The 23,065-nt window shown below is 44.0% G+C and overlaps 1 protein-coding gene across 3 annotated transcripts in view; it reads right to left on the bottom strand.

Moving 5' to 3' along the window:
• Positions 1-23,065, bottom strand: part of APPBP2 (amyloid beta precursor protein binding protein 2) — a 143,509-nt gene that overhangs the window by 90,576 nt on the left and 29,868 nt on the right. For all 3 annotated transcript variants that reach the window (XM_033921878.1, XM_033921881.1, XM_033921882.1), the window contains exon 2: positions 14,003-14,091. In XM_033921878.1, the coding sequence (XP_033777769.1) occupies positions 14,003-14,091 (89 nt within the window). The remainder of the gene's footprint in view (positions 1-14,002; positions 14,092-23,065) is intronic.

Genomic DNA, 23,065 nt, shown 5'->3' with positions numbered 1-23,065 from the left:
AGGAAGTCTAGGGAAGTAATGAAGGTTAGTAGTTCTTTGGTGGCGCCCTACTCTGCCTGTTCAAGATGGATGTTCAGATCGCCTGTCAGTAGGTTGTAGGGACCTGCAATTGAGTTAGTAAGAAGGAATTCAACGAAGGTGTCCTTAACAGTGGACCATTTCCTGGGGGGAATGTAGAAAAGCGTGATAATTAAGCCATCTTCTAACTGGTCTGACCAGAGTTTATAGGAAAGGATTTCAAGATCCGTTGAGGAGTTTGAAGCTAAGGTGGTGGATTCAAATGAGTCTCTAACAATGAGGGCTAATCCTCCCCCTCTTCCCTTGCTTCTGGGCTGAGAGATGATTTTGAACCCAGGTGGAAGGCTAACCCTCCCCCTCTTCCCTTGCTTCTGGGCTGAGAGATGATTTTGAACCCAGGTGGAAGGCACTCGCGTATAATGATGTCATTATCAGGGATCAGGGAAAAGATTCATCGAGGATATTATTTTTATTTGGAAGGGTTCTGAAGTGGAACTTAACCAGTTTGTACGTTATCTTAATGAATGTGACCATAATATTCAATTCAGTGCCAATATAGATAGATCTAGTATTAGTTTTCTAGATATTCATATCTCTTTAATATTGGGTCAATTTTATTCAACCATTCATAGAAAATGTACCGACAGGAATTCCATACTTCATTACAAAAGTTTCCACCCTAAACAACTTAAAGATAGTATCCCTAATAGTCAATTTCTTAGATTGAAACGATTATGTTCCTCTCCAGCTGAATATAGATCTCAAGCAGTTGTTATGAGTCAATGTTATCATGATAGGGGTTATCCTGATCAGTGTATTAGAACTGCTCATAAGAGAGCTAGTAATACCAATCGTGATTGGCTTATGTTACCTAAAAATAAATCTAATCAAATAAATTCGAGAATTACGTGTGTTCTACCATTCTCAAGTAAAACATCATATATACAAAAGATTATATATAAACATTGTAATATTTTAAGTTTTCATCCAGTATTTTCAGATGTTCCTATGTTTGCACACAAAAGAAACAAAAATTTAGGTGAACATTTCAACTCTAGTTCTATTATTCAGGATAATACAACTATAGGTGAACACATGTGTTGTGGCAAATGTAAATACTGTCGGTATTCTTTGACTACTAATCATATTAAGATACCTAATACTGATAAATCTTCTTATCTATGAGGTCATTTTGATTGCGATACTACTCAGGTGGTATATGCGATTTTTTGTCCATGTAATAAGATCTACATAGGCCAGACTAAGAGAGCTATCAAATTGAGGATAGCTGAGCACCTGAGTAGTATTCGTACTAATAAAACTGAAGCCCCTTTAATGGGTCATTGGCATTCTTGAATACAGGGTATTCAAGAATGACTCTCTCTCATACAGCTGGGATAATGCCTGTGGGGTTCCACAGGGCTCCCCCCTCTCCCCCACCCTGTTTAACATCTACCTCGCCTCCCTGGGAAACCTCCTGCAAAACCTCAAGCTCAAATTCTTCATCTATGCAGATGACATTACAATAGTCATCCCACTAACCAGTTTCACTCCAGAGTTGCTCACCTCCCTTTCAAGCTCACTTACTCAGATAGAACTCTGGATGCTATCCCACAGACTAAAATTAAATCCTGACAAAACCAAATTCTTCCTAGCTACCCCCTACGACAAAATCAAAGACACCACAATCCAAGTGAAAGGTATGGCCTTCCCCCTCAAACAAACCTTAAAAGTATTGGGAGTCACCCTAGACAAACATCTATCCCTGGAAAAACATACTGATATTACTGTCAGGAAATGCATTTCAGTACTTTGGAAACTAAGCACCATAAAAAAATACTTCGACGACACCTCATTCCGCCTGTTGATACAATCCTCCATTCTCAGCATCCTCGACTACTGCAACATCATTTATCTGGCCTCCACGAAGAAAACCATCAGGAGACTAAAACTGATCCAGAACACCGCCGTTCGCCTTATATTTGGCTTAAACAAATGGGAACACATCACCCCTTTTTACCACAAACTACATTGGCTACCCCTTGAATCTAGAATCCTATTCAAGTTCACTTGCTTCTGCTACAAAACTGTTTTTGGTCTATCTCCGAGCTACCTCACCCCACATTTCAACCTGAACTGCAACAAAAAGAACTCCCGCAGAATCAATCTTTTCGCCTTCCCCTCCCTAAAACATAGAAACATAGAAATAGACGGCAGATAAGGGCCCACGGCCCATCTAGTCAGCCCACCTTAATGTCCCTCCCCTACCTTTGCCCTGTGAATAGATCCCATGTGCCGATCCCATTTGGCCTTAAAATCAGGCACGCTGCTGGCCTCAATCACCTGTAGTGGAAGACTATTCCAGTGATCAACCACTCTTTCAGTGAAAAAGAATTTCCTGGTGTCACCTCGTAGTTTCCCGCCCCTGATTTTCAACGGATGCCCTCTTGTTGTCGTGGGACCCTTGAAAAAGAAGATATCTTCCTCCGCCTCGATGCGGCCCGTAAGATACTTGAACGTCTCGATCATGTCCCCCCTCTCTCTGCGCTCCTCGAGCGAGTATAGCTGTAATTTGTCAAGCCGTTTTTCGTATGGTAGATCCTTGAGTCCCGAGACCATCCGGGTGGCCATTCTTTGCACCGACTCCAGTCTCAGCACATCCTTGCGATAATGCGGCCTCCAGAATTGCACACAGTATTCCAGGTGGGGCCTCACCATGGATCTATACAATGGCATAATGACTTCCGCCTTACGAAACCCCTTCGTATGCAGCCCATGATTTGTCTTGCCTTGCACGAAGCCTGCTCCACTTGATTGGCAGACTTCATGTCCTCACTGACGATTACCCCCAAGTCTCGTTCTGCTACCGTTTTTGCTAGGATCTCGCCATTAAGGGTATAAGACTTGCATGGATTCTGGCTGCCCAGGTGCATAACTTTGCATTTTTTGGCATTGAAGTTGAGTTGCCATGTCCTAGACCGGGGGTCGGCAACCTGCGGCTCCAGAGCCGCATGCGGCTCTTTTCCACCTTTGCTGCGGCTCCGGTAGTGTGTCACGCAGGCATGCAGCTTACAAGTCCGGCGTCGCGGCGGGAAATAGCCATGCTGAGCAGTGAGCTCAGCACGTACACAGATGAAAGCCTTGCTTGCTGATTGATCCGGCGGCCCCGCCCCGCCGTGCCGCCGGACCAATCAGCAAGCAAGGCTTTCATCTGTGTAGTGCTGAGCTCACTGCTCAGCATGGCTATTTCCCGCCGCGACGCTGGACTTGTAAGGTGCACGCCTGAAAAAGAAATCATCCTGGCCGGGGTGGGTGTCATGCTCCGGAGATCTACAGCCTTCCTATCTCCCTCTCCCTTCTACCTGCTTCCGGCCACATCCCCTGCTCCGCGGCTCTCTTCGGCAACTCAGCAGCAGCGATCGACACAAGCTTCTGACGTCGGGGCCTACCTTCTGCGAGTCCCGCTTGTTTCAACTTCCTTTTTCCACAAAGGCGGGACTCGTAGAGGGAAGGCCTCGATGTCGGCAGCTTGTCTTGATCACTGCTGCTGACGAGTTGCTGAAGAGAGCCGCGGAGCAGGGGGGTGTTGCCAGGTGCAGGTAGAAGGGAGAGGGCCAGATGCAGGACTCGTGGGTGAGGGAGCAGAAGAGAGAGAGAGAAAGAGAGAGGGGAGGGAAACAAAAGGAAATATTTCATACTGGGCTGGGCCGGAGTGGAGGGAGGGTGGAAAGATTCTAGCTACAGGGTGCAGTAACAAAGGAAAAGGGGGGAAAGCTGAAAATGGAGATAGTGACACAAAGAAGAGAAAGGGTAAGCAGGACCTACTGAATAAGGATAGAGATACAGAGGGGACATGAAGAGGAGGTGAAATAGAGACATAGAAGTAATGCTGAAAAAGTGTGTGGGGGGAGATAAAGACATTGAAAGGGCAAATGGTGAACATGGCGTAAAGATAAGGACAGAGACAAATGAAGATTCTGAAAAAGTGGTGAGATAGGGATATAGGTGAGATGGACACAAAGAAGGGTGATGCTGGAAAATAGGTGGAATGGTAATTCTGACAGACACAGAAGGGAAATGCTGGATCAAGGAGAGATGGGGCTCAGGCTGGATGGAATGAGGAGAAATGCCTTGTTGGCCCGGAACTTCCTCTCCTACGTCAGAATTGACGTCAGGGAGCGGAATGCTGGTCAGCGCAACACTTCTGCAGGGAAAGCTTGGGACGGCGGTGGCTTGGGGGCTGTTCCCCGATTGCGGTGGCAGCAAACTGAGTGGCTTGGGGGACGGCACGGAGACAGAAAGAAGGGGGAACAGGGAGACAGAAAGAAAAAGTTGGGGGAGAGAATGAGGTCTGGAGGAGAGGAAACATACAGGAGGCTGAAAGAAAGGAAGAAAGATTGGATGCACAGTCAGAAGAAGAAAGTGCAACCAGAGACTCATGAAATCACCAAATAGCAAAGGTAGGAAAAATGATTTTATTTTCAATTTAGTGATCCTGTATATAGCATTAAGATAAGAAACAATATATGCAGTGTTAGATTTGTTTTATAATGGTTTTGCGGCTCCAAGTTTTTTTTTTTCTTTTCGAAAACGGATCCAAGTGGCTCTTTATGTCTTAAAGGTTGCAGACCCCTGTCCTAGACCATCGCTCCAGTAGGAGTAGGTCGTGCATCATGTTGTCGGGCACTGAATCTTCGTCTGTTGTGCATTTGCCCACTACATTACTCAGTTTGGCGTCATCGGCGAATAATGTTATTTTACCTCGAAGCCCTTCTGCCAAGTCTCTTATAAAGATGTTGAATAGGATTGGGCCCAAGACTGAGCCCTGTGGTACTCCACTAATCACCTCCGTCATTTCGGAGGGGGTGCCGTTCACCACCACCCTTTGGAGCCTACCTCCAAGCCAGCTCCCAACCCAAAAGGTTCTTCGACAAAACCTTCGCCTTCCAGGCAGCCAAACAGAACCCTTGGCTAGCCCAAATTCTGCTCAAGGCCCACACCTACCTGGATTTCCCAAAAAATACTCAAAACTCATTTATTCCACACTCAAAATCCCTAATCCCCTCTCTTTCACTTCTCTCACCCCTCCCTCAAACGACCCAACTCTCCCGGTACCCCCCTCTTTGATCTCCCCCTTCTCACTACCTCCAATGACCTGTACAATCCCCCCCTCCCATGCTCACCTTAACCACCTCATTGCTTGTAATTATGATCAATTGTAAGTTCTTGTTAAATTTTGTTTATCTGTTGTGAAAACTCCCCTCCTCATGCTCACCTCAAAATCTACATTACTTGTAAATCTAGTTTATTGTAATTTCTTATTAAACTTTAATTGATGTGAACCGCCTAGAACTCCCTGGGTATGGCGGTATACAAGAATAAAGTTATTATTATTATTATCTCTCATATTTTAACATATCATGAACAACGTTTAATCTTCGCCTGGAAAACAGTTGCTCTCAATGGTCTTAACAAGGAGATTGAATGGACTATCAGATAATTGTTTGTTATGAGCTTGTTTTTCATGAGAGCACTTGTTTTGACGTCATTTATCATGTGACCATCCGACGTCCTTATTTACATCCAGACGTCTTACGTTAGTTCACTTTTTCTATACGATGAGATTCTCTGGCTCCGTGTTCCCTCTGTTAAGAGGTCCGAGGGTAATTAAATTTTGAGTATATAGAATGATCTTTGATTATCTTTATTTATAACTTTAACATTCTATATTAATAGGTTTTTGACAACTGCATATGATATGATGTTTTTATTTATTGATTTTTAGCTTATTTTTTCCTCCTGATGAAGCAATCTTTGGTGAAACACGATCGGTGTTGAGGAAAGAAACATTTAGAGGATTATTCTTGGATACTTATTCTTTTCACATTGAGGATTTGATCACATATTTTTTCATAGTTGAGACTCAGTAGTTTTCTTTTGGGGACTCATTATCACTTTATTTTTGGATTGGAACCAGCGGCACAGACTTGGAGTATATTTATATCATTCAATCGTTTGATCTCCAGCACCTGCATTACCATTTGAATATTTTTCTCATCCAGTGAAGACACAGATCTGGATCCTGGACTATACATTTCTTATTTGAATGCTGATATTATCTAACACAGCTAAGTACCATCTTCAATTTTGTTCTTTATTCTTATAGTCCAGTTTTTATAGTCCTATATTCAATAGTTAAGAATAGGCTGGTAGGCAGGTGGGTGCAATGATGGAGAATCACTATATCTTTATTCAGCAAACCCACTGTGTTTGAATAAGATAACACACTGAGCACTCAGATTTAATTTTAATTATAGAGTGTTTATTCTATTTAAATAAGTAATATATTATTGAATTCATTTTTTTAGATATTATCAGGGATCAACCATGTTTCAGTTAAGAGAACAAAATCTGGGTTGGTCTCCTCAAGCCAGTCTTTAACCAACTGCGATTTAATCCTGATAGATCTAATATTTAGGTAGTAGCCTTGAACCTTTTGGTAGTGAGGGAGTCAGTTGTTACTTTTCCTTAACCTCCGTTGGCTTTTACAGAAAGGTCTGTTAGGTTTGCGTGAGGGGGGTAGGACCGGGATTTGAAAAGGGCTCCCTTTGGAGCAGTCTTGTATAAAACGGTGGGCAGGCCTGTGGGGTTCCGGGTTAGCAGGACGGGGTCTTATGAGGATTGGGATTGGTGTACAATGCTACACTGCCTAGATGCAATAGGACTTATGGGAAGAGTAAGAAACTGGATACAGGGTTTCCTAACAAAGAGATCATACCGTGTGGTTAGTGGTGGGACATACTCAAACTCCTGGAGAAACCCCTCGGGAGTACCACAGAGTTCACCACTATCACCTACACTATTCAACATTTACATCTCTTCCCTAGGACACTTACTGCAAAAGCTAAACTTAAACTATTACATAAATGCAGATGACATTTCCATTTTAGTGAACAGCATAACAAACGAGACCTCAGAATACATTTCTCATATTATGACCAAAATAGAACACTGGACAATCAACTTCAAATTGAAACTAAACACAGAAAAAACAAAAGTCTTCCTTGCAAGCCCAACAGACAAAATTACCAAAACAATGTTACATATAAAAGATCATGACTACCCGATTACTAAAACAATAAAAATATTGGGAGTCACATTAGACACACATTTGACAATGGTTGAACACACAAATTTAGTGGTAAAAAAGTGTTTCCTGACATTATGGAAATTAAAGACCATCAAAAAAATACTTCGACCCATTATCATTTAGATTACTAGTGCAATCACTAGTACTTTCTACACTGGATTATTGCAATATCATTTATATGGGTATACCCAAAAAAACTGTGAGGAAACTTAGAATTGTCCAGAACACAGCGGTCCACTTAATATTTGGATTGAAAAAAAGCGATCATGTCAGCCCTACTACAGACTGCTGCACTGGCTGCCAGTCGAGGCACGAATAATATTCAAGTTCTCTTGCATATGCTTCAAGCTAGTCTGGGGACTTGCTATCTCACTTCATATTATACAGACCCATAAGACAAACCAGAAACTGCAATCTATTTGCATATCCAAAAACAAAACCTTTCTGGATAGAACTTTTATGTACCAAGCAAACAAACAACAACACTGGCTAGACCAGTGTTTTTCAACCGCTGTTCCGCGGCACACTAGTGTGCCGCGAGATGTTGCCTGGTGTGCCGCAGGGCTGCCATCAGGGCAGTACTACCAGTCCTGCATTCAGGGGCCCGGAGCTGACAAGGGGCCCGAGGCAGGGGCGCCAGTAGCTCGCCAAGGCAAAGTGAGTCGATCACCCAGGACTCACTTTGTCTTGGCGATCTAATCTATCGAGCCGATAAGTCTTCTTCTCCCCGACGTCAATTCTGCAGTCGGAGAGGAAGTTCGGGCCAGCCAATCGCTGTCTGGCTGGGCGGAACTTCCTCTCCGATTGCAGAATTGACGTCAGGGAGAGCATGCGTCGGCTTTGGGGCCTGTTATCCATTGGTGGGTCCTGTTCCCCGATGGCAGCAGCAGTGGCTTGGGGAACGGCAGGGAGAAAGAAAGAAAGGGGGCAGGCAGGGAAACAGAAGGAAAGAAGAGAAACAGAAAAAAAGAAAGAAAGGTCAGGGAGAGAGGAAGAAAAAGTTGGGGGAGGGAATGAGGTGTGGAGGAGAGAAAGCATACAGGCTGATAGAAGGGAAGAAAGATTGGATGCACAGTCAGAAGAAGAAAGTGCAACCAGAAATCACCAGACAAGGTAGGAAAAATGATTTTATTTTAAATTTAGCAAAGTGGAGGCAGTATTACCACAGTTTTCAAAGGAATTTGCCCAAATAACTTAATAGTTAACTGGGTAAATTCCCAGAGATGAAAACTTCCCTTCACTTACTATGCACAGTTCTGAATTTATATCTGCTGTCTATATTTTACAATATGGTCACCTTTTACTAAACCGCAATAGTGGTTTTTAGCGCAGGGAGCCTATGAGCGTCAAGAGCAGCGCTGGGCATTCAGCGCAGCTCCCTGCGCTAAAAACTGCTATTGTGGTTTAATAAAAAGGATGGAAGGTATATTTGTCTATTTTTGTATGCTATAAAAACCAAATACAGAGAGAGACTGAGAGCTGTTGACGAAGAGCTACGTGTGTGTCTTTCTTCGATTCCAGCCAGAATATCAGCTTTGTGTTCAGCCAAACAGGCCCAGGTTTCGCACTGAATATAAAGTATTTTATAATTTTTCACTATTCTGTTTATTTAATATTTCATAATAAAGTAAATATAAAATACTTTCTTTGTGTTTATTTGATTCCTATTCAAGAGAATTACTTTATATATAGTCAATATAGGCACAGAGTTAAATTTTTTAACATTTTCTAATGGTGGTGTGCCTCGTGATTTTTTTCATGAAACAAGTGTGCCTTTGCCCAAAAAAGGTTGAAAAACACTGGGCTAGACAACCACATAAATGGAGCTAGACTGACCTACGTCACTTTTAGAAAAGTCATATAAACTGCCTTATTCGAGAGATATATCACCTAAACATTAACTACACCAAACACTAATTCCAATTCTATTTTTTCCTAATATGTCCCCTCTGAAATTCTTAACAAACTGTATATTGTAATTTGCTGCAATTTAAGATTCTGCATACTGTAATTTCAATGACTATCTGCATATTGTAACTCGCTGATTGTCACTCTTCAATGTGAACCGCCTAGAAGTCGCACAGTTATGGCGGTATAGAAGAATAAAGTTATTATTATTATTAATAAAGAGCATTGGCTAACCAGCTTTTGTAACAGGACCAGTAAAACACGAGGAACAGTATTAAATAGTGATTTACAGAAACCATCTTGTTAGAGAATTTACAACAGAAAGTAAGGTAGCTTTAACCGGAAAAGGTAAGTGGCTAAACATGCAATACTTATCAGTTTATCCAATCAGAGGGTCTGTGGGGAGGTCTTCCAAGCCAGGAGGCGAGATCACTTGGGGTTGGCATCAGATGTAGAAGAGAGAGTGTGAAGATGCAGGAGAAAATTCTTCCTGTTGGCTGATAGGAAGGTGGAGGCGGTGGGGGTGGAACAGTTATGCGGCTGTAGAGTAGGAGTGGAGTGGTTATGGTGCTGTAATGTAGGGAAGGTGTTTCAGTTCTACTCAGTCGCTTTGCAAAGGCGCACGCTAAGGCACGCGCCTTTGCCATGCGCCTTAGCCGGTGTGCCTAACGGCAGTGCGCCATTCCCTCGGTTGCTTTTAAAGTTCCTGCAGGTCGGGAGGGGCGGAGCAGGCTTGCACACCCGGCTGGAGGCGGCCTGGGAACGAGGCTCCGTGCAGGAGCAGGCCCGGTGGACACTGCCGACTAATAGTGGGATAGAAGTGGAGGCGGATCCACCAGAACATACAATAAAAGTGCAATGGGAGATGGAAGAAACCCAAGAAACAACAGCACCCTGAAATCCAAGTGAGGACAGAGTATATATACAGTGTCAAAAACAGCAGATAGATTGAGAAGGATGAAGATAGAATAGAGGTTTTTTGGATATTGCCAGGAAGGAAAGATTAGGTACTTAGCTTGCTAATCTTTTTTCTTATACTTGGGACTGGTAGTCTTGACCATTGGGCTACTGTATATAATTGAATATAAGCCGAGACCCCCACTCCCCCCCCCCAAAAAAAGAAGGAAAAATGGTTGACTTGAATATAAGATTGAGGAGTGGGGGGACTTAATATTCAAGTGCCTTACAAGGATCTGCACCCAGCGCCCCCTCCCTCCCTAGTCAGACACTGCACTCAGCCCCCTTTCCCTCCCTGCCAGGCTCTGCACCCAGCCCCCCCTCCTGCCAGGCTCTCCACCCTGTCCCCTCTCCCTCCCAGACTCTGCATCCTGTTCCCTCTCCCTGCCTTGTACCTCCTCTCTGAGATATTCTGCACTCCTGCCACACTGCTATGCCAGTCGCTGCCGCAAGTTCTGGCAGTTCAACTATATCAAGCAGGAGTGAGCTTTCGGCACTGCTGCCCAGCACTGAGTGGCTTCCTGAATGGCTGCCCCAAGTTCTTGCGAGACTCATGAGAACTCAGGGCAACCATTCAGGAAGCTACTCAGCGCCGGGCAGCAGTGTACAGCTGAACCACCAGAACTTGCGGCAGCGACCAGCTCAGCAGCGAAACTGGAGCGTGGAAAGCTTGCTTCTGTCCACTACACTTCTGGACCACCAGGGATTCCAGGGAGGTGTGGTGGCATACAGGATATCGGCAAAAAGTAGGTACAATGGACAAGGCAGGGAGGGGGGACAGGGTGCAGAGCCTTGTGGCCCGGCGGAGGCATGCAACATGTCCGTGAGGGAGGCGGTTGGGCGCTGGTACGAATATAAGCAGAGACCGTGCTGTCTTGAAAAGGATTCCCAGATATTTCATGTACTGAGTCAGGATCAACTGACTATTCCTGAAGTTGACTACCCAACCCAATGTCTGTAGGATATGGACCACTTGCTCTACTGCAGTCACTACCTCGTCCCTCGAGGGTGCTCTCATGAGCCAATCATCCAGATAAAGATGCACTTGAATTCCCACATTGTGCCACAACAACCATCACCTTGGTAAAGGTTTGTGGTGCTGATGCTAAGCCAAAAGAGAAGAGCAGAGAACTGGAAATGCTTGTCCAGGGAATGGAACAGCAAGAACTTTCTCTGAGCCAGAAAGATAGGAATGTACAAGAATGCTTTGGTTAGATCCAGAGAGGCAAGGTATTCCCCTGGCACACCGAGGCAATGACCAACTACACTGTTTCCATGTGGAAGCGGGAAATCTTGATGGCTGAATTGACTAACTTTAGATTCAGAATTGGTCTCTTTTAAGCATGATGCAGTAAACTATCTGCTCAAGCCCCATCCTCCTAGAACAGGGGTAGGCAATTCCGGTCCTCGAGAGCCGGAGCCAGGTCAGGTTTTCAGGATCTCCACCATGAATATGTATGAGATGGATTTGCATGCACTGCCTCTTTGAGATGCAAATCTATCTCATGCATATTTATTGTGGATATCCTGAAAATCTGACCTGGCTTCGGCTCTCGAGGACCGGAATTGCCTACCCCTGTCCTAGAACAATGAGCCTCTGAATCGTCACTCACGCCAGGGCCACCTTTTCCAGATTCCCTGCTGGAGATGTGAGTAAGAGGTCCAACACTCACTGATCTGAAGAGATCTGTGTCCAAGCCTGAAAGTCTGCCCCCCACCACCCTCAGGGGAATGGCTGCAATTCTAGCATCACTGCTGTTTCTTAGAAGCCACAGAGGAACAGGACACCTGGTGCTCCTGAGCCTTTGTCTCTGGCTCTGGAATGTGCTCTAATTGTAGGATGCTCATTAACAAAGGCAAAACTGTCGGGGGCCACAAAAATTTCTCCAACTGGACCCTCTCACATTCTAGGGTCTGCTATCTTGTAAGGATTTTGGCTTGCGATCTACCATACTAGCCATTAAATCATCCAGACCCTTGCCAAAGAGCAATTCTCCTTGAAAGGGGAGTTTGCTAAGGGTCATCTTGGAGGCTGAGTCTCCTGCCAACTGTCTGATGCAGAGCATTCTGCGGGAGGAGATGGCTTAAGCCGAGACCTTCAAGAGAAAGTGGGGAATAGAGTTGTTGTCCAGATCCAGAGCCCAGCTTAGCCGAGAGTGGCAGACCCAGGCAATATAAGACACTGCAGCTTTCATACCCAACGCAGCAACCTCAAATTGTCTTTTGAGAACAAAATTTATTCTGCAGTTCTGTGCATTCTTGAGGACTATATCCCATTCACTAGGGAGTGAGGTGCACTTTGTAACCTGCACCACCAGTGAATTCACTTTAGGTGTAGCAAACCGCTGCAGAAAAGAGTTTAGCCATAGATTTAGCTACCCCTAAGGGTCCCGCAAGAATATTCCAGTGATCTGTTAACATCTTAGTAATCTATGGATGTGACGGAAACAAGCATTCTGTTCTTTAGTGCTGCTCATGAGTGAGCATTGAGCAGTGGAGGCTTGAAACAGCTCAAACTTTAGCTCCTGGAGCACCTCCACAAATCAAACCTTGCAATTGGGAGAGTTTGAATAACTTTGCACCCTCAGATCAACTCCAAAACCTAGGACTGCCACTTTACATGATTAGACCCTCCCAGTTGAGATGCTAAATCTCCCAGAAATAAGAACCCTGAGTGAGAAATTAAAAACAGACTCTGAACCTTTGTCTTCTGGGACAACCAGAGCTTGGGTCTATCACTCCTTCACTTGCACCACAGATTAATGGTTGGTCAATTGTCGATTCTCAAAAATATCTCTGTATTATTTTAGATAAGAATTATATTTTAAGGAACAAATTGCATCATTGACAAATATTGTTTTCTATTATCTCCATGCATCACTTACAAAGATTGTTTTCTATTATCGCCATCAATTTCGTATTATCCAACTACTTTTAGATAAAACATCTCAGGAAACATTTCTTTTATCTCAGGAAACATGCTTTTATTTTTCATAGGACTATTGTAATGCAGTTTATTCCAGGCTTCCAGCAATTTTATTACATCAATTGCAAAACTGTACAAAATATAGCTCTGAGATTTCAGTTGTTCTAAGTGTTACAAACACATAACTTCCATTTTAATTCAATACCATTGGCTTTCAATAGTTTATTGTATTAAGTTTAAGGGCTCCTTTTACTAAGCTGCGATAGTGTTTTTAGCGTGCGCTGAAGATTAGCACGCGCTAACCCCCATGCTACACGGAAAATACTAATGCCAGCTCTATGGAGGCGTTTGCGTCTAGCGTGCGCTAAAACCGCTAGTGCAGCTTAGTAAAAGGAGCCCTAAGATTCTGACTCTTATTTTCAAAGCTCTTCATACTAGCACTTTACCTTACTTAACAACTCTTAATTGTTCCTTATGCTCTGCCCAGACTTCTCCGATCTTTGAACGGTCAGCATTTTATATTCCATCTCACAGGACTGCTGTGTTTGATTTAACAAATGGTGCTTTCTTTTGTATAGCTTTGGCATCTTAAGTGATATTTGAATCATCCTATCTCAAATTTCGAATAGCCATTAAAAAAAAAATCTCTTATGGAAAGCATTTAGTGACATTTCAACAGATTGTACTGTACTGAGAATCCAATTACCCTCTTTTTTCCCCCTCTCTTTTGGGAATTGTTGGCTATCCTGTGATTTTTGGCATTCTATATTACTATATATTTAACTTGATTGTGAATTGTCCTGTGATGCTCACAGGAAAGGCCGTATAGGAAATCAAAATAAACCTACTTTGCCACAAATTTTGTTGCAGTACAGTGTTTCAAAAAGTTTAAAGGATGGTAAACATGGCTAGTAATCTGCTGCTCTCATCCTGGACTGTTTCATTCTCCACTCGCAGACATTTTACACACACAACACAAGATATATATAACACCTGAACAACTACAATGTACCCAGACAAAACATAGCAGTTCAAAAATTTACCTCTTATCTAATGCTCGTAGCACCTTTGCAAAAACTTCTAGCTCACAAAATTCACTACCCAGTTGACATAAACGGCCTTGCTGGTAAAGCTGAAAAAATAAAAAAAAGAATTAGATTTAAGATAAACAAATTTAAACAGAAATACTAGCAATATTTTTGCAAAACAATAACAAAGAGCAGGCTGTTTATGTGATTAGAACAACAGACTGAAAATTCCTGCTTATGCTACCAACACTCATTATGATCTTGAGCAAGACATCTATTTTGTATTCTTGTAGGTATACACTTAAATTGTACACCCTCAGGAAAAGGGATCTACAGTATTTTATTATGGAAAAATTATGTTCTTACCTGTTAATTTTCTTTCCTTTAGATGCAGCAGATGAATCCAGAGACCAATGGGATAGCACACATCTACCAGCAGACGGAGATAGAGAAACTGATTAACAGGTGGTCCTATTGGCTGGCACTCCTCCTGTATCTTCAGTATAGCTCCTTGCCCAAGCATCTGTAACCATCAATAGGCATAGCATGTAAAAAACTTATTTCCCATAACAAATCTCAAAAGGCAATAATACAGAATACAACCATCAATAATAACAAACTTTGAAAGTTGCAAAGAAAAAACCGACAGACAATATCCAGAAAGGGTGGGGCTCTGGATTCATCTGCTGCGTCTAAAGGAAAGAAAATTAACAGGTAAGAACATAATTTTTCCTTCCTTAGCAACAGCAGTAGATGAATCTAGAGACCAATGGGATGTAGCAAAGCAATCCTCAATCTGAGTGGGAAGCAAACGCTGCCTCCGCAACAACCGAAGCACTAAACGCATCCACCGCTTGCGCCCCCACATCCAACCAGTAATGCTGAGATAAAGCACTCTCGGAAGACCAAGTAGCCGCGAGACAAAACTCCTCCAAGGAAAAAACCTCTGGACCAAATCCAAGTAGCCATCTCTCTGGTGGAATGGTCATGAAGTTCTGTCGCCAACCGCCTCCCTGTCATCAAGCAAGTGTAAATAATGTCCTCCTTGACCCATCGAGCGATGGAGGCTTTGGATGCTGCCATACGTTTGAGGCGTCCCTTGAAGAATACAAAAAGGTGATCTAAACAACTAAAAGTTGTTAGAAACCTAGCTCGCGGAGAACGCTACGCACTTTCAAAAAAAATGCAGTGAATAAAAGCACGTCTCCCCATTTATCCTCCCAGGAAGAAGGAAGGAAAAGTGAGAGAGTCATAAAAGAAAGGATGACACCTCCTTAGAAAGAAATTGGGGCACCATTCGAACTGACACCCCAGATTATGTAAATCAGAAATAGGAATCCCCACCGAACAAAGCCTGCAACTCAGAAAACTGCCGAGCTGAAGCCATGGCCACAAGAAACCCCGTGTTCAACGGCACAGCCCTTTAGAGTCTCAGAAGACAAGGATGAAATGAAGCCTTCGGTAAACTGCGAAGAAGTACCTTAAGACTGTACTCCGGACAGGGCTTTCTAAGAGGTGGATGAATATACCGTACTCCGTTTAGGAACTGAACCACATGAAGCTGAGAAGTAAGCGAAGAACAATATATCTAGTCCTTGTAACAAGCTAAGAAAGGCACTTGAAGCTGAAGGGAATTGAACGCTAAGCCCTTGGCAATACACTTGTACCAAAAAAGAACTCTGGAAGGGTGCAAATGTTGAGAAGTACCCAAGAAAGGAAAAACCTCCAAAAGGAAGCAGAAGCCACAGGTGAAGACATCTGTATCGCCTGGATAAGAGAAGAAACAACCTGCTTCGCATAATCCTTACACTTCAGCCATGACTTTTCAAAAACTAGGTCGTAATACCAAAGTAGTACAAATATCCAAGTTGATCGGACCTTAGGTGAGCAAATCCGGAGATACCAGGAAACTCAACAGTCCGGCTGTCGAAAGACTCATCAGATCCGCATAGCAAGGATGGCACAGCCAATCCAGAGATTCTACAAATACTGTGTCCTGAAAGCGAGCTTGAGATGGCAAATCCTAGCCATCATCAGCCAGGGGAAAACACTGGAAAAAGAGAAACCAGAGGTGAGAAATAAGCCATGCTACTACTCCCTCTGACTCCCACTCCCTGTACCCGCCGAAGAAGCTAGGAAGCTTAGAATTTTGAGACAAAGCCATGAGGTCTAGTTCCAGGAGATCTCACTTCCATAAAAAGAGCTGGAACGCCTGAGCCAAAATTCTCAATATCCAGGACGTAGAAGATTTCACTATTACTAACATTTACACTTTCTAGAGCGTACACAGCGCTGTACACTGTAATATACAATAAATGGGCCATGCTCAGATTTTGCGGAGAGAAAATCTATCCAAACTCTTTTCCTGACCCATAAAATGATCTGCCAACAGAAGAGGAAGATGAGGGTCCACCCATTGAAGTAGAACCACAACTTTACCCACCAAATGAGTACATCACCTACTGCCCAGGCTGTAGAGAAATACCCCCATCATAATACTGATTGAAAAGACCTTCAGCGTCATTCCGGAAGAATGGTCTGAAGCTCCAGAAAGGTAGCCTGACCATGCTCCAGAGTAGAAGAATGAACAAGCCCCCCAACCCGACAGCCCGGGATGTTTGGTGACCATGAGCTAGTCCAGCAAAGACCGAGGCATGCCTTTGAAAAGAGAAATCTCGCTGAGCCACCAAATCATACAGAGCGATGCATGAGGAGCCTACCAAATAATTGGAGCCCTGAGATACCGGGAACCACCAGAACAAAAGCGACTGCTGTAGCGTTATAATGGGAAAGCAAGCCGAAGTTCCCAGTGGAGTCAGCAGCATGGATCCTAGAACTTGTACAGAATCCCATACTCTTGGTCATGGTGACCGAAGAAGAATGCAAACCTGAGACTGTGACCCATCGCCCTAGTCTCTGGGAAGAAACACATTTCTCTCCTAAATTAATAAAAACATCGCCCCAATATACCAATAAATAGTACAGGAGAAAAGAGCACTGTGCAAATTTGAAGATTCACGTCCACAGAACTGAGGAAAAGAAACCACCCTTTTCGTGTCAGTCAAATGGCCCGACTGGAAGATGTCCAAATCAAGCAGTCAATCAAGAAGAAAGTAGGTGAATCGCCTGGTAGTGTCAAAATGCGGTACCACTGCCCACATTTTCTAAAATGTTTGTGAAGCCTTGGGTAGGCGAAATGGCATGTGCCAAAACCGAAAGCACTGCTCCAAGAGAGGCAAGCAAACCTAGTGCCAATTCGGAGTCCATAGTGAAAATGTAAATATTCTCCCAGTTTTTCTGCAGAAATGTGTAACCCTGAGAAATTAATTCAGCAGAATGGGATCCAGCCTGCCCAATGTTCCCGTCTTGGGCACCATGCAGTAAGTGGAATAACGTCTCTTAGTTCCTGAAGAATACAAGAACTGCCCTGAGGACCAGTAAAACTTAAAAGGGAAACACAAAACATAAAGACTCCAAGAACGAACCAGAAACCTGAGGAGGATGCAAAGTTGCAAGCATCCTGAAAAATGTTCACAGCCCCGACCTGACATTATAGCGTCTTCTCCCTCATGAGAAAGCCTGAAAAGTCATTGGAAGAAGTCGAGATCCCCTCAGAATGAAGTGCAGAAGGTCAGGGAATGGCAGGATGAAAACTGTAGGATCTGTAAGAAGAAAGAAATTCTCCTAGGAAAAATCAAGTTTCGCAATGTAAATAGGAGTATACTGGAACCATGAAAACAGTACTAACTCCATGCAACGTGAGCAAAATACATATGTCCTTTAAAGTGAATACGTACTAGAAGCAATCAAGATGCTGCATCTACCGCCCCATGGAAAACAACAGCATCCTAACAGGTATCAGACAAAGCTCACAGTGTCATTATGCCCATAGAGACAGCCTGAACTTGGAAACTGTTAGTACTACCTTTAGGCATATACAGTGGTACCTCGGTTTACGAGTGCACCGATTTGCGAGTGTTTTGCAAGACGAGTAAAACATTTGTAAAATCGGTGCCTCAGAAACCGAGCGCGCTTCGATTTGCGAGCGCCCCCCCCCCCACGAACCGGCACCCTCCCCCCCGCGATCCGCACCCCCCTGCCATGACCTGAGGTCCCTCCAACCCACCCGAACCCTCTTCTTACTTTGCTGTAGCTTCCGCAGCGGCACCGGCACCAGCATGTCCTGTGTGTGGTGCCGGTGCCTGAAGATCTGCTTCCTGTGCTGAGCCTTGAAAATGTGTGCATGCTCAAGGCCTGAGAGTTCACGTTGAACGTGAACTTTCAAGGCCCACCACAGGAAACAGATCTTCAGGCACCGGCACCACGCACAGGACATGCTGGTGCCGGTGCCGCTGCGGAGGCTACAGCAAAGTAAGAAGAGGGTTCGGGTGGATTGGGGGCACCTCAGGTCGTGGCAGGGGGGTGCCCAATGGCGGCGGGGGGGGGGTGCGGACCACGGGGGGGAGAGGGTGCCGGTTCGCGGGGGGGTCTTCAGAGGGAGCAATGCTGGTTCTCGTGGGGGAGAGCAGCGCTGCTGGCCTCGGGGGGGGGGGAGGGGTGGGTGGGAACCTATCAAAGCGAGTTTCCCCATAGAAAATAATGGAAACTCGCTTTGATAAACGAGCATTTTGGATTACAAGCATGCTCCTGGAACAGATTATGCTCGTAATCCAAGGTACCACTGTATATCCTATGCCACTACTAGACACATGCAGCCTAGCACAGAGGCCCAAATAAGAAGGAGAGTACCAACAGACAAAGGCTCAATCTGCAGGGACCCCAAGAGAGACAATGAGATACCCGTGTGAAATACAGGGCACTATCTTACTGCTGATTTCACTGTGCCGTGAGTTGCCGTATGTCGGCTCAGTCCGGAGACAAACCGAGACCGGGTGACCTAGCGCAGGTCAGAGTCTGTCTGGTAATCCCCTTGAGTGCTAACTCCAGAGTCTGATTAAACTAGCAGCTTCCTTCAAGGGAATACAGCAGGAACACAGACATAGACATATAAATCTATCCAAGCTTGTCCCAAAGCTGGTGAAACATGTACAACTTGTCTGAACCGGAAAGGAGAGAATCCGCGGCATACCTTGACCAAAGTCAGCTGTAAATAAACTACCGGAACGCTGCAGCACTCCCGCCATCGTTGGAGACTCAAGCGCACGCCTGATTCTCGCTGACACGTGGCCGCTGCATCAACGCTCCTAGAAACATAGTCGGATTCAAGCCCCGCAAAATTTACCCGCCACGGCCTGCATAGAAAGAAAATCAGACTCAGGGAATAACCAGAAGAACGGTGCGGTGCTTCCCACAGCGCCGGAAAAAACATGTCCCATCTCATGCGCACTACTATAAACCGGCACCTGCACAATCAGCTGCACATGGCCGTGACAAACAGCTACGAAAGAGAGCCTCAAAATAAACAGGACCACTACTGCTGCACTGAAACCCAACGAGGAGAACAAGTGTGAGCATGAAATCGCACCGCTACTGCCGCGCTGTAACCAACAAGGAAACCAAGCGCGTGCATGCAAAGGGCGGGAAAGTCCCGGCTCCCTCAACGGATTTCTAGTCATAAAACTTAGCCTCAATAAAATATCCATTCCTTAAACGTATGTTGACCGAACCCACAGTACTAGGATTCCCAAACAGAACCTGAAGTTCAAACAATAGTAAAAAAAACACATACATACTCACAAGCTTGTTGTTAGGGCCGGTTGAAGTCAGTTAGAGCTGGATGTGCAGCACTAACAGAGCAGAATGTAGCAACTGTGGTTTTCTTTTTTTTTTAAACAGAGAAGGGAAAGAAGAAAAAACCGAGACCCAGTCAGACCCTCTAGCAATGGAGGGAGGGTGAGGCAGGGACCTGGGGGGGCCCAGGTGTAACCCCTAAAGCCGGTACCGTTCTGCCGGACACCCCAGTCTCACTGAAGAGAAAATCTCAACAGGAAAAATAGCATTGCCAGCTCGCTGAAGAGAAACCTCAACAGGAGAAAATAAAGTTTCAGTCACAGCCAGAATCCAGGAGCTATTCGAATAGCAACCATCACCTGCTGGGAGATAGAGCATACTGGAGATACAGAAGGAGTGCCAGCCAATAGGACTACCTGTTAATCAGTTTCTCTATATCCGCCTGCTGGTAGATGTGTGCTATCCCATTGGTCTCTGGATTCAACTGCTGCTGTTGCTAAGGAAATAGTTATACCAAGCTACAATTTATTCAAGAAGGACAGAATAGGAGAAAGGGAAGAGTAATACATTGAAGCAACAGAACTGCAGGACATAGAATAAGGAGACAGAACTGTGGGTTACTCTAGAAAGAAGGAATGGAATGCTTATTTATACTGTGGTCCTATAGAGGTCTCCTTCACAAGCAGATGTGGACAGTAATTTAATTGAAAGGGAACATCCTACTAATAAGTAATTTCAATATGTTAAGCACTGGCTGGGATACCCCTGTTGTGGTTTGGTCTAGAAGTAGGAAGATCCTGGAACATGGAGTTGGTAATAGAACCCAACTGGGATGGGGGTCATACTAGATCTAATGCTTATGAATGGGGTGTTTCTGATGTTATAGTGGGTGATCTTCTGGTAAGCAGTGATCACCAGATGCAGTTCAATATTGAAACATACATAGAAAGGATTCATTCAAAAGTAAAGGTTCTAGACTTTAAAACAAGCAAACACCCAACTAACTATATAAAGATAGGGGAATGCCTTAAGGAGTTGATTAGCTGGATGGAAACATCTAGGGCAGGCATGTCCAACAGGTAGAACGCGGAGGGGTCAGAGGTAGATCGCCAGCCTCACTTGGTTCCATTTCTCTAGCAGCTCAACCCGTCGCTAGGAGAGAGCTCGTGCCAGCAGGTCATCTGCTGAGGGCTTTCCGCCGCTGCTGATTCTTTCCCTGTCTTTTTTCCCTGCCTGCGGGTGTATTCGTGGTGCTTGTTGTTTCTGTGACTTCCAAAAAATTGGAACAGTTGTGGAGTACTTGTCATACTCATTCAAAGTAGATGTGGACATTAAAGAAACTGCGGCTGCTATCAGTAAAAATTACTCATTGAACAAGCCATCTCTTCCAAAACGAAATACTAACCTTTAAAAATAACATTTTTCTCAAAACCCGTGCTGAGCAAGAATCGTTTTGGAAGCTAGTGCCTAGAGACAAATTTCCTAACTTGAGAAGATGCAGTGAAGCTGTACACTCCTGTTTCAGTTCAACTTATTTCTGTGAATCTATGTTTTCCCATCTGAAAATGACAAAGAGTACACAACGTTTCAACATGACCGATGAACATCTCCAGGATTCTCCAGAGAACTTCTCCAGACTGGCCCTCACACAATATTCACCCAACTTCAAAAAGCTGGTGGATGAAATGCAGGCTCATATGTCTCACTAATGAGCAAAAGCGAAATATTAAAGATTGGGCAAGATCAGCCTGGGCCAATACTCAACTTAAATTTAACACAAATTACTCAATAAAACTTTAAGAAAAAATGTACTTTCCATTTCCCCTCTCAGTTCTTACTGGATCTTTGTCTCTTTTATTTCTGTTTAATTTGCTTAACAGCTGATCACATCCAAGTACATGACAGAAGGTTCATTAAAAGAGGGGGGTGAATCATCCAACTTTATTGGGTTAAAATTTACCGTATTTTTCACTCCATAAGACACACCCTAAATTTAGAGGAGGAAAACCAGAAAAAAAATATTGTTCATACTTAAGTTACCCTCATCACAATATCACCAGAACTACTTTCTTCTAAGGAATCTTCTTGAGGTCTCATCCAATTAAACAGATATAATAGTACATAGCCACACTGAAATCTTGGTGATCTTAACTGTGAACTTAACATTGTACAACACAAGTCCCTGCATTGTGCCCACAGACACAACATATGGATCACCCAGCCAAACTAAGAAGAATGCCCCCAACACAGTTCCACATTTAACAATCCTTTTATTTAGGGAAGTTGCTTCTCATTACAGGGGGAATAGCATTAAAAAAAATTTTTTTTAACTCTTCTACTTTAAAGGTCTGCAAATGCTCACATGTACAATGAACAGCAAGAAAACACCCAGCCTGAAATAGCTTGCAATTTCTGTGACCAGATGGCTATGACATACATCTTTATTGAAAACTACCACAGGGCTCAGACTACAACATTTGAATTACTTGCAAATGGCTTTCATTTGCTTCCTGCTGAACAGCCTGTATCCTGTGGCTATCAAGTGGCTACAATAAGCCAATTTAGTAGTTCAAGGTTGTATGCTCTATAAGGATATCACCAATATTCAGTGACTGGACCTTGGCCCTGATGTCTAGGATTTGGATACTATTCAAAATGTGTTATTTCCTAACCAAGTATTAGGATCATGACTGAAAAATAAATTACTAGCTTCCATTTAAAGCTCAGAAATGTACACTGGAGAGTTCAATGGCACAAAGTGCACTGCCAAAAAGGGAATATACACAAAAACGGCTATACCTTTTTAACACTGCAGTACACAACCTAATGCTCCCAACAGACCACATACAAGGCCAGTTCTGGGCAGACATGCACGGTCTATGTTTGTATATGGCCGTTTGATGGAGGATGGGCTGGGGAGGGTTTCAATGGCTGGGAGGGTGTAGATGGGCTGGAGTAGGTTTTAACGGAGATTTTGGCAGTTGGAACCCAAGCACAGTACCGGGTAGAGCTTTGGATTCTTGTCCAGAAATAGCTAAGAATAAAAAATTAAAAACATTTAAATTGAATCAGGTTGGGCAGACTGGATGGACCATTCGGGTCTTTATCTGCCGTCATCTACTATGTTATGTTACTATGTTACAAATGTTAATCTAAGTGTCTAAACATCCCTAAAAATGTAAGAATTAAAAAGGTGGAGGAATGTCTAAAATCTGGACTTTTTGTTTGGGCCTTCATATTCTTCTCTCCCTCTCTCATATCTTCCACTTGCAGGACCAGGTCCTGATCCAAATCTCCTAGAACCTGGGATAGTACTTGCAGGCCCTGCACTTCCCTGTCCAAAGCGTTCATTACGCTATTGGAACAATCAGTTCATTACAGGTAGTT

The sequence above is a fragment of the Geotrypetes seraphini genome, chromosome 15 (genome assembly GCF_902459505.1).
Source record: "Geotrypetes seraphini chromosome 15, aGeoSer1.1, whole genome shotgun sequence".
NCBI classification, from domain to species: Eukaryota; Metazoa; Chordata; class Amphibia; order Gymnophiona; family Dermophiidae; genus Geotrypetes; species Geotrypetes seraphini.
The sequence above is the reverse complement of the archived record's forward strand: the minus strand, read 5'-3'. Positions and strand labels throughout refer to the sequence as shown.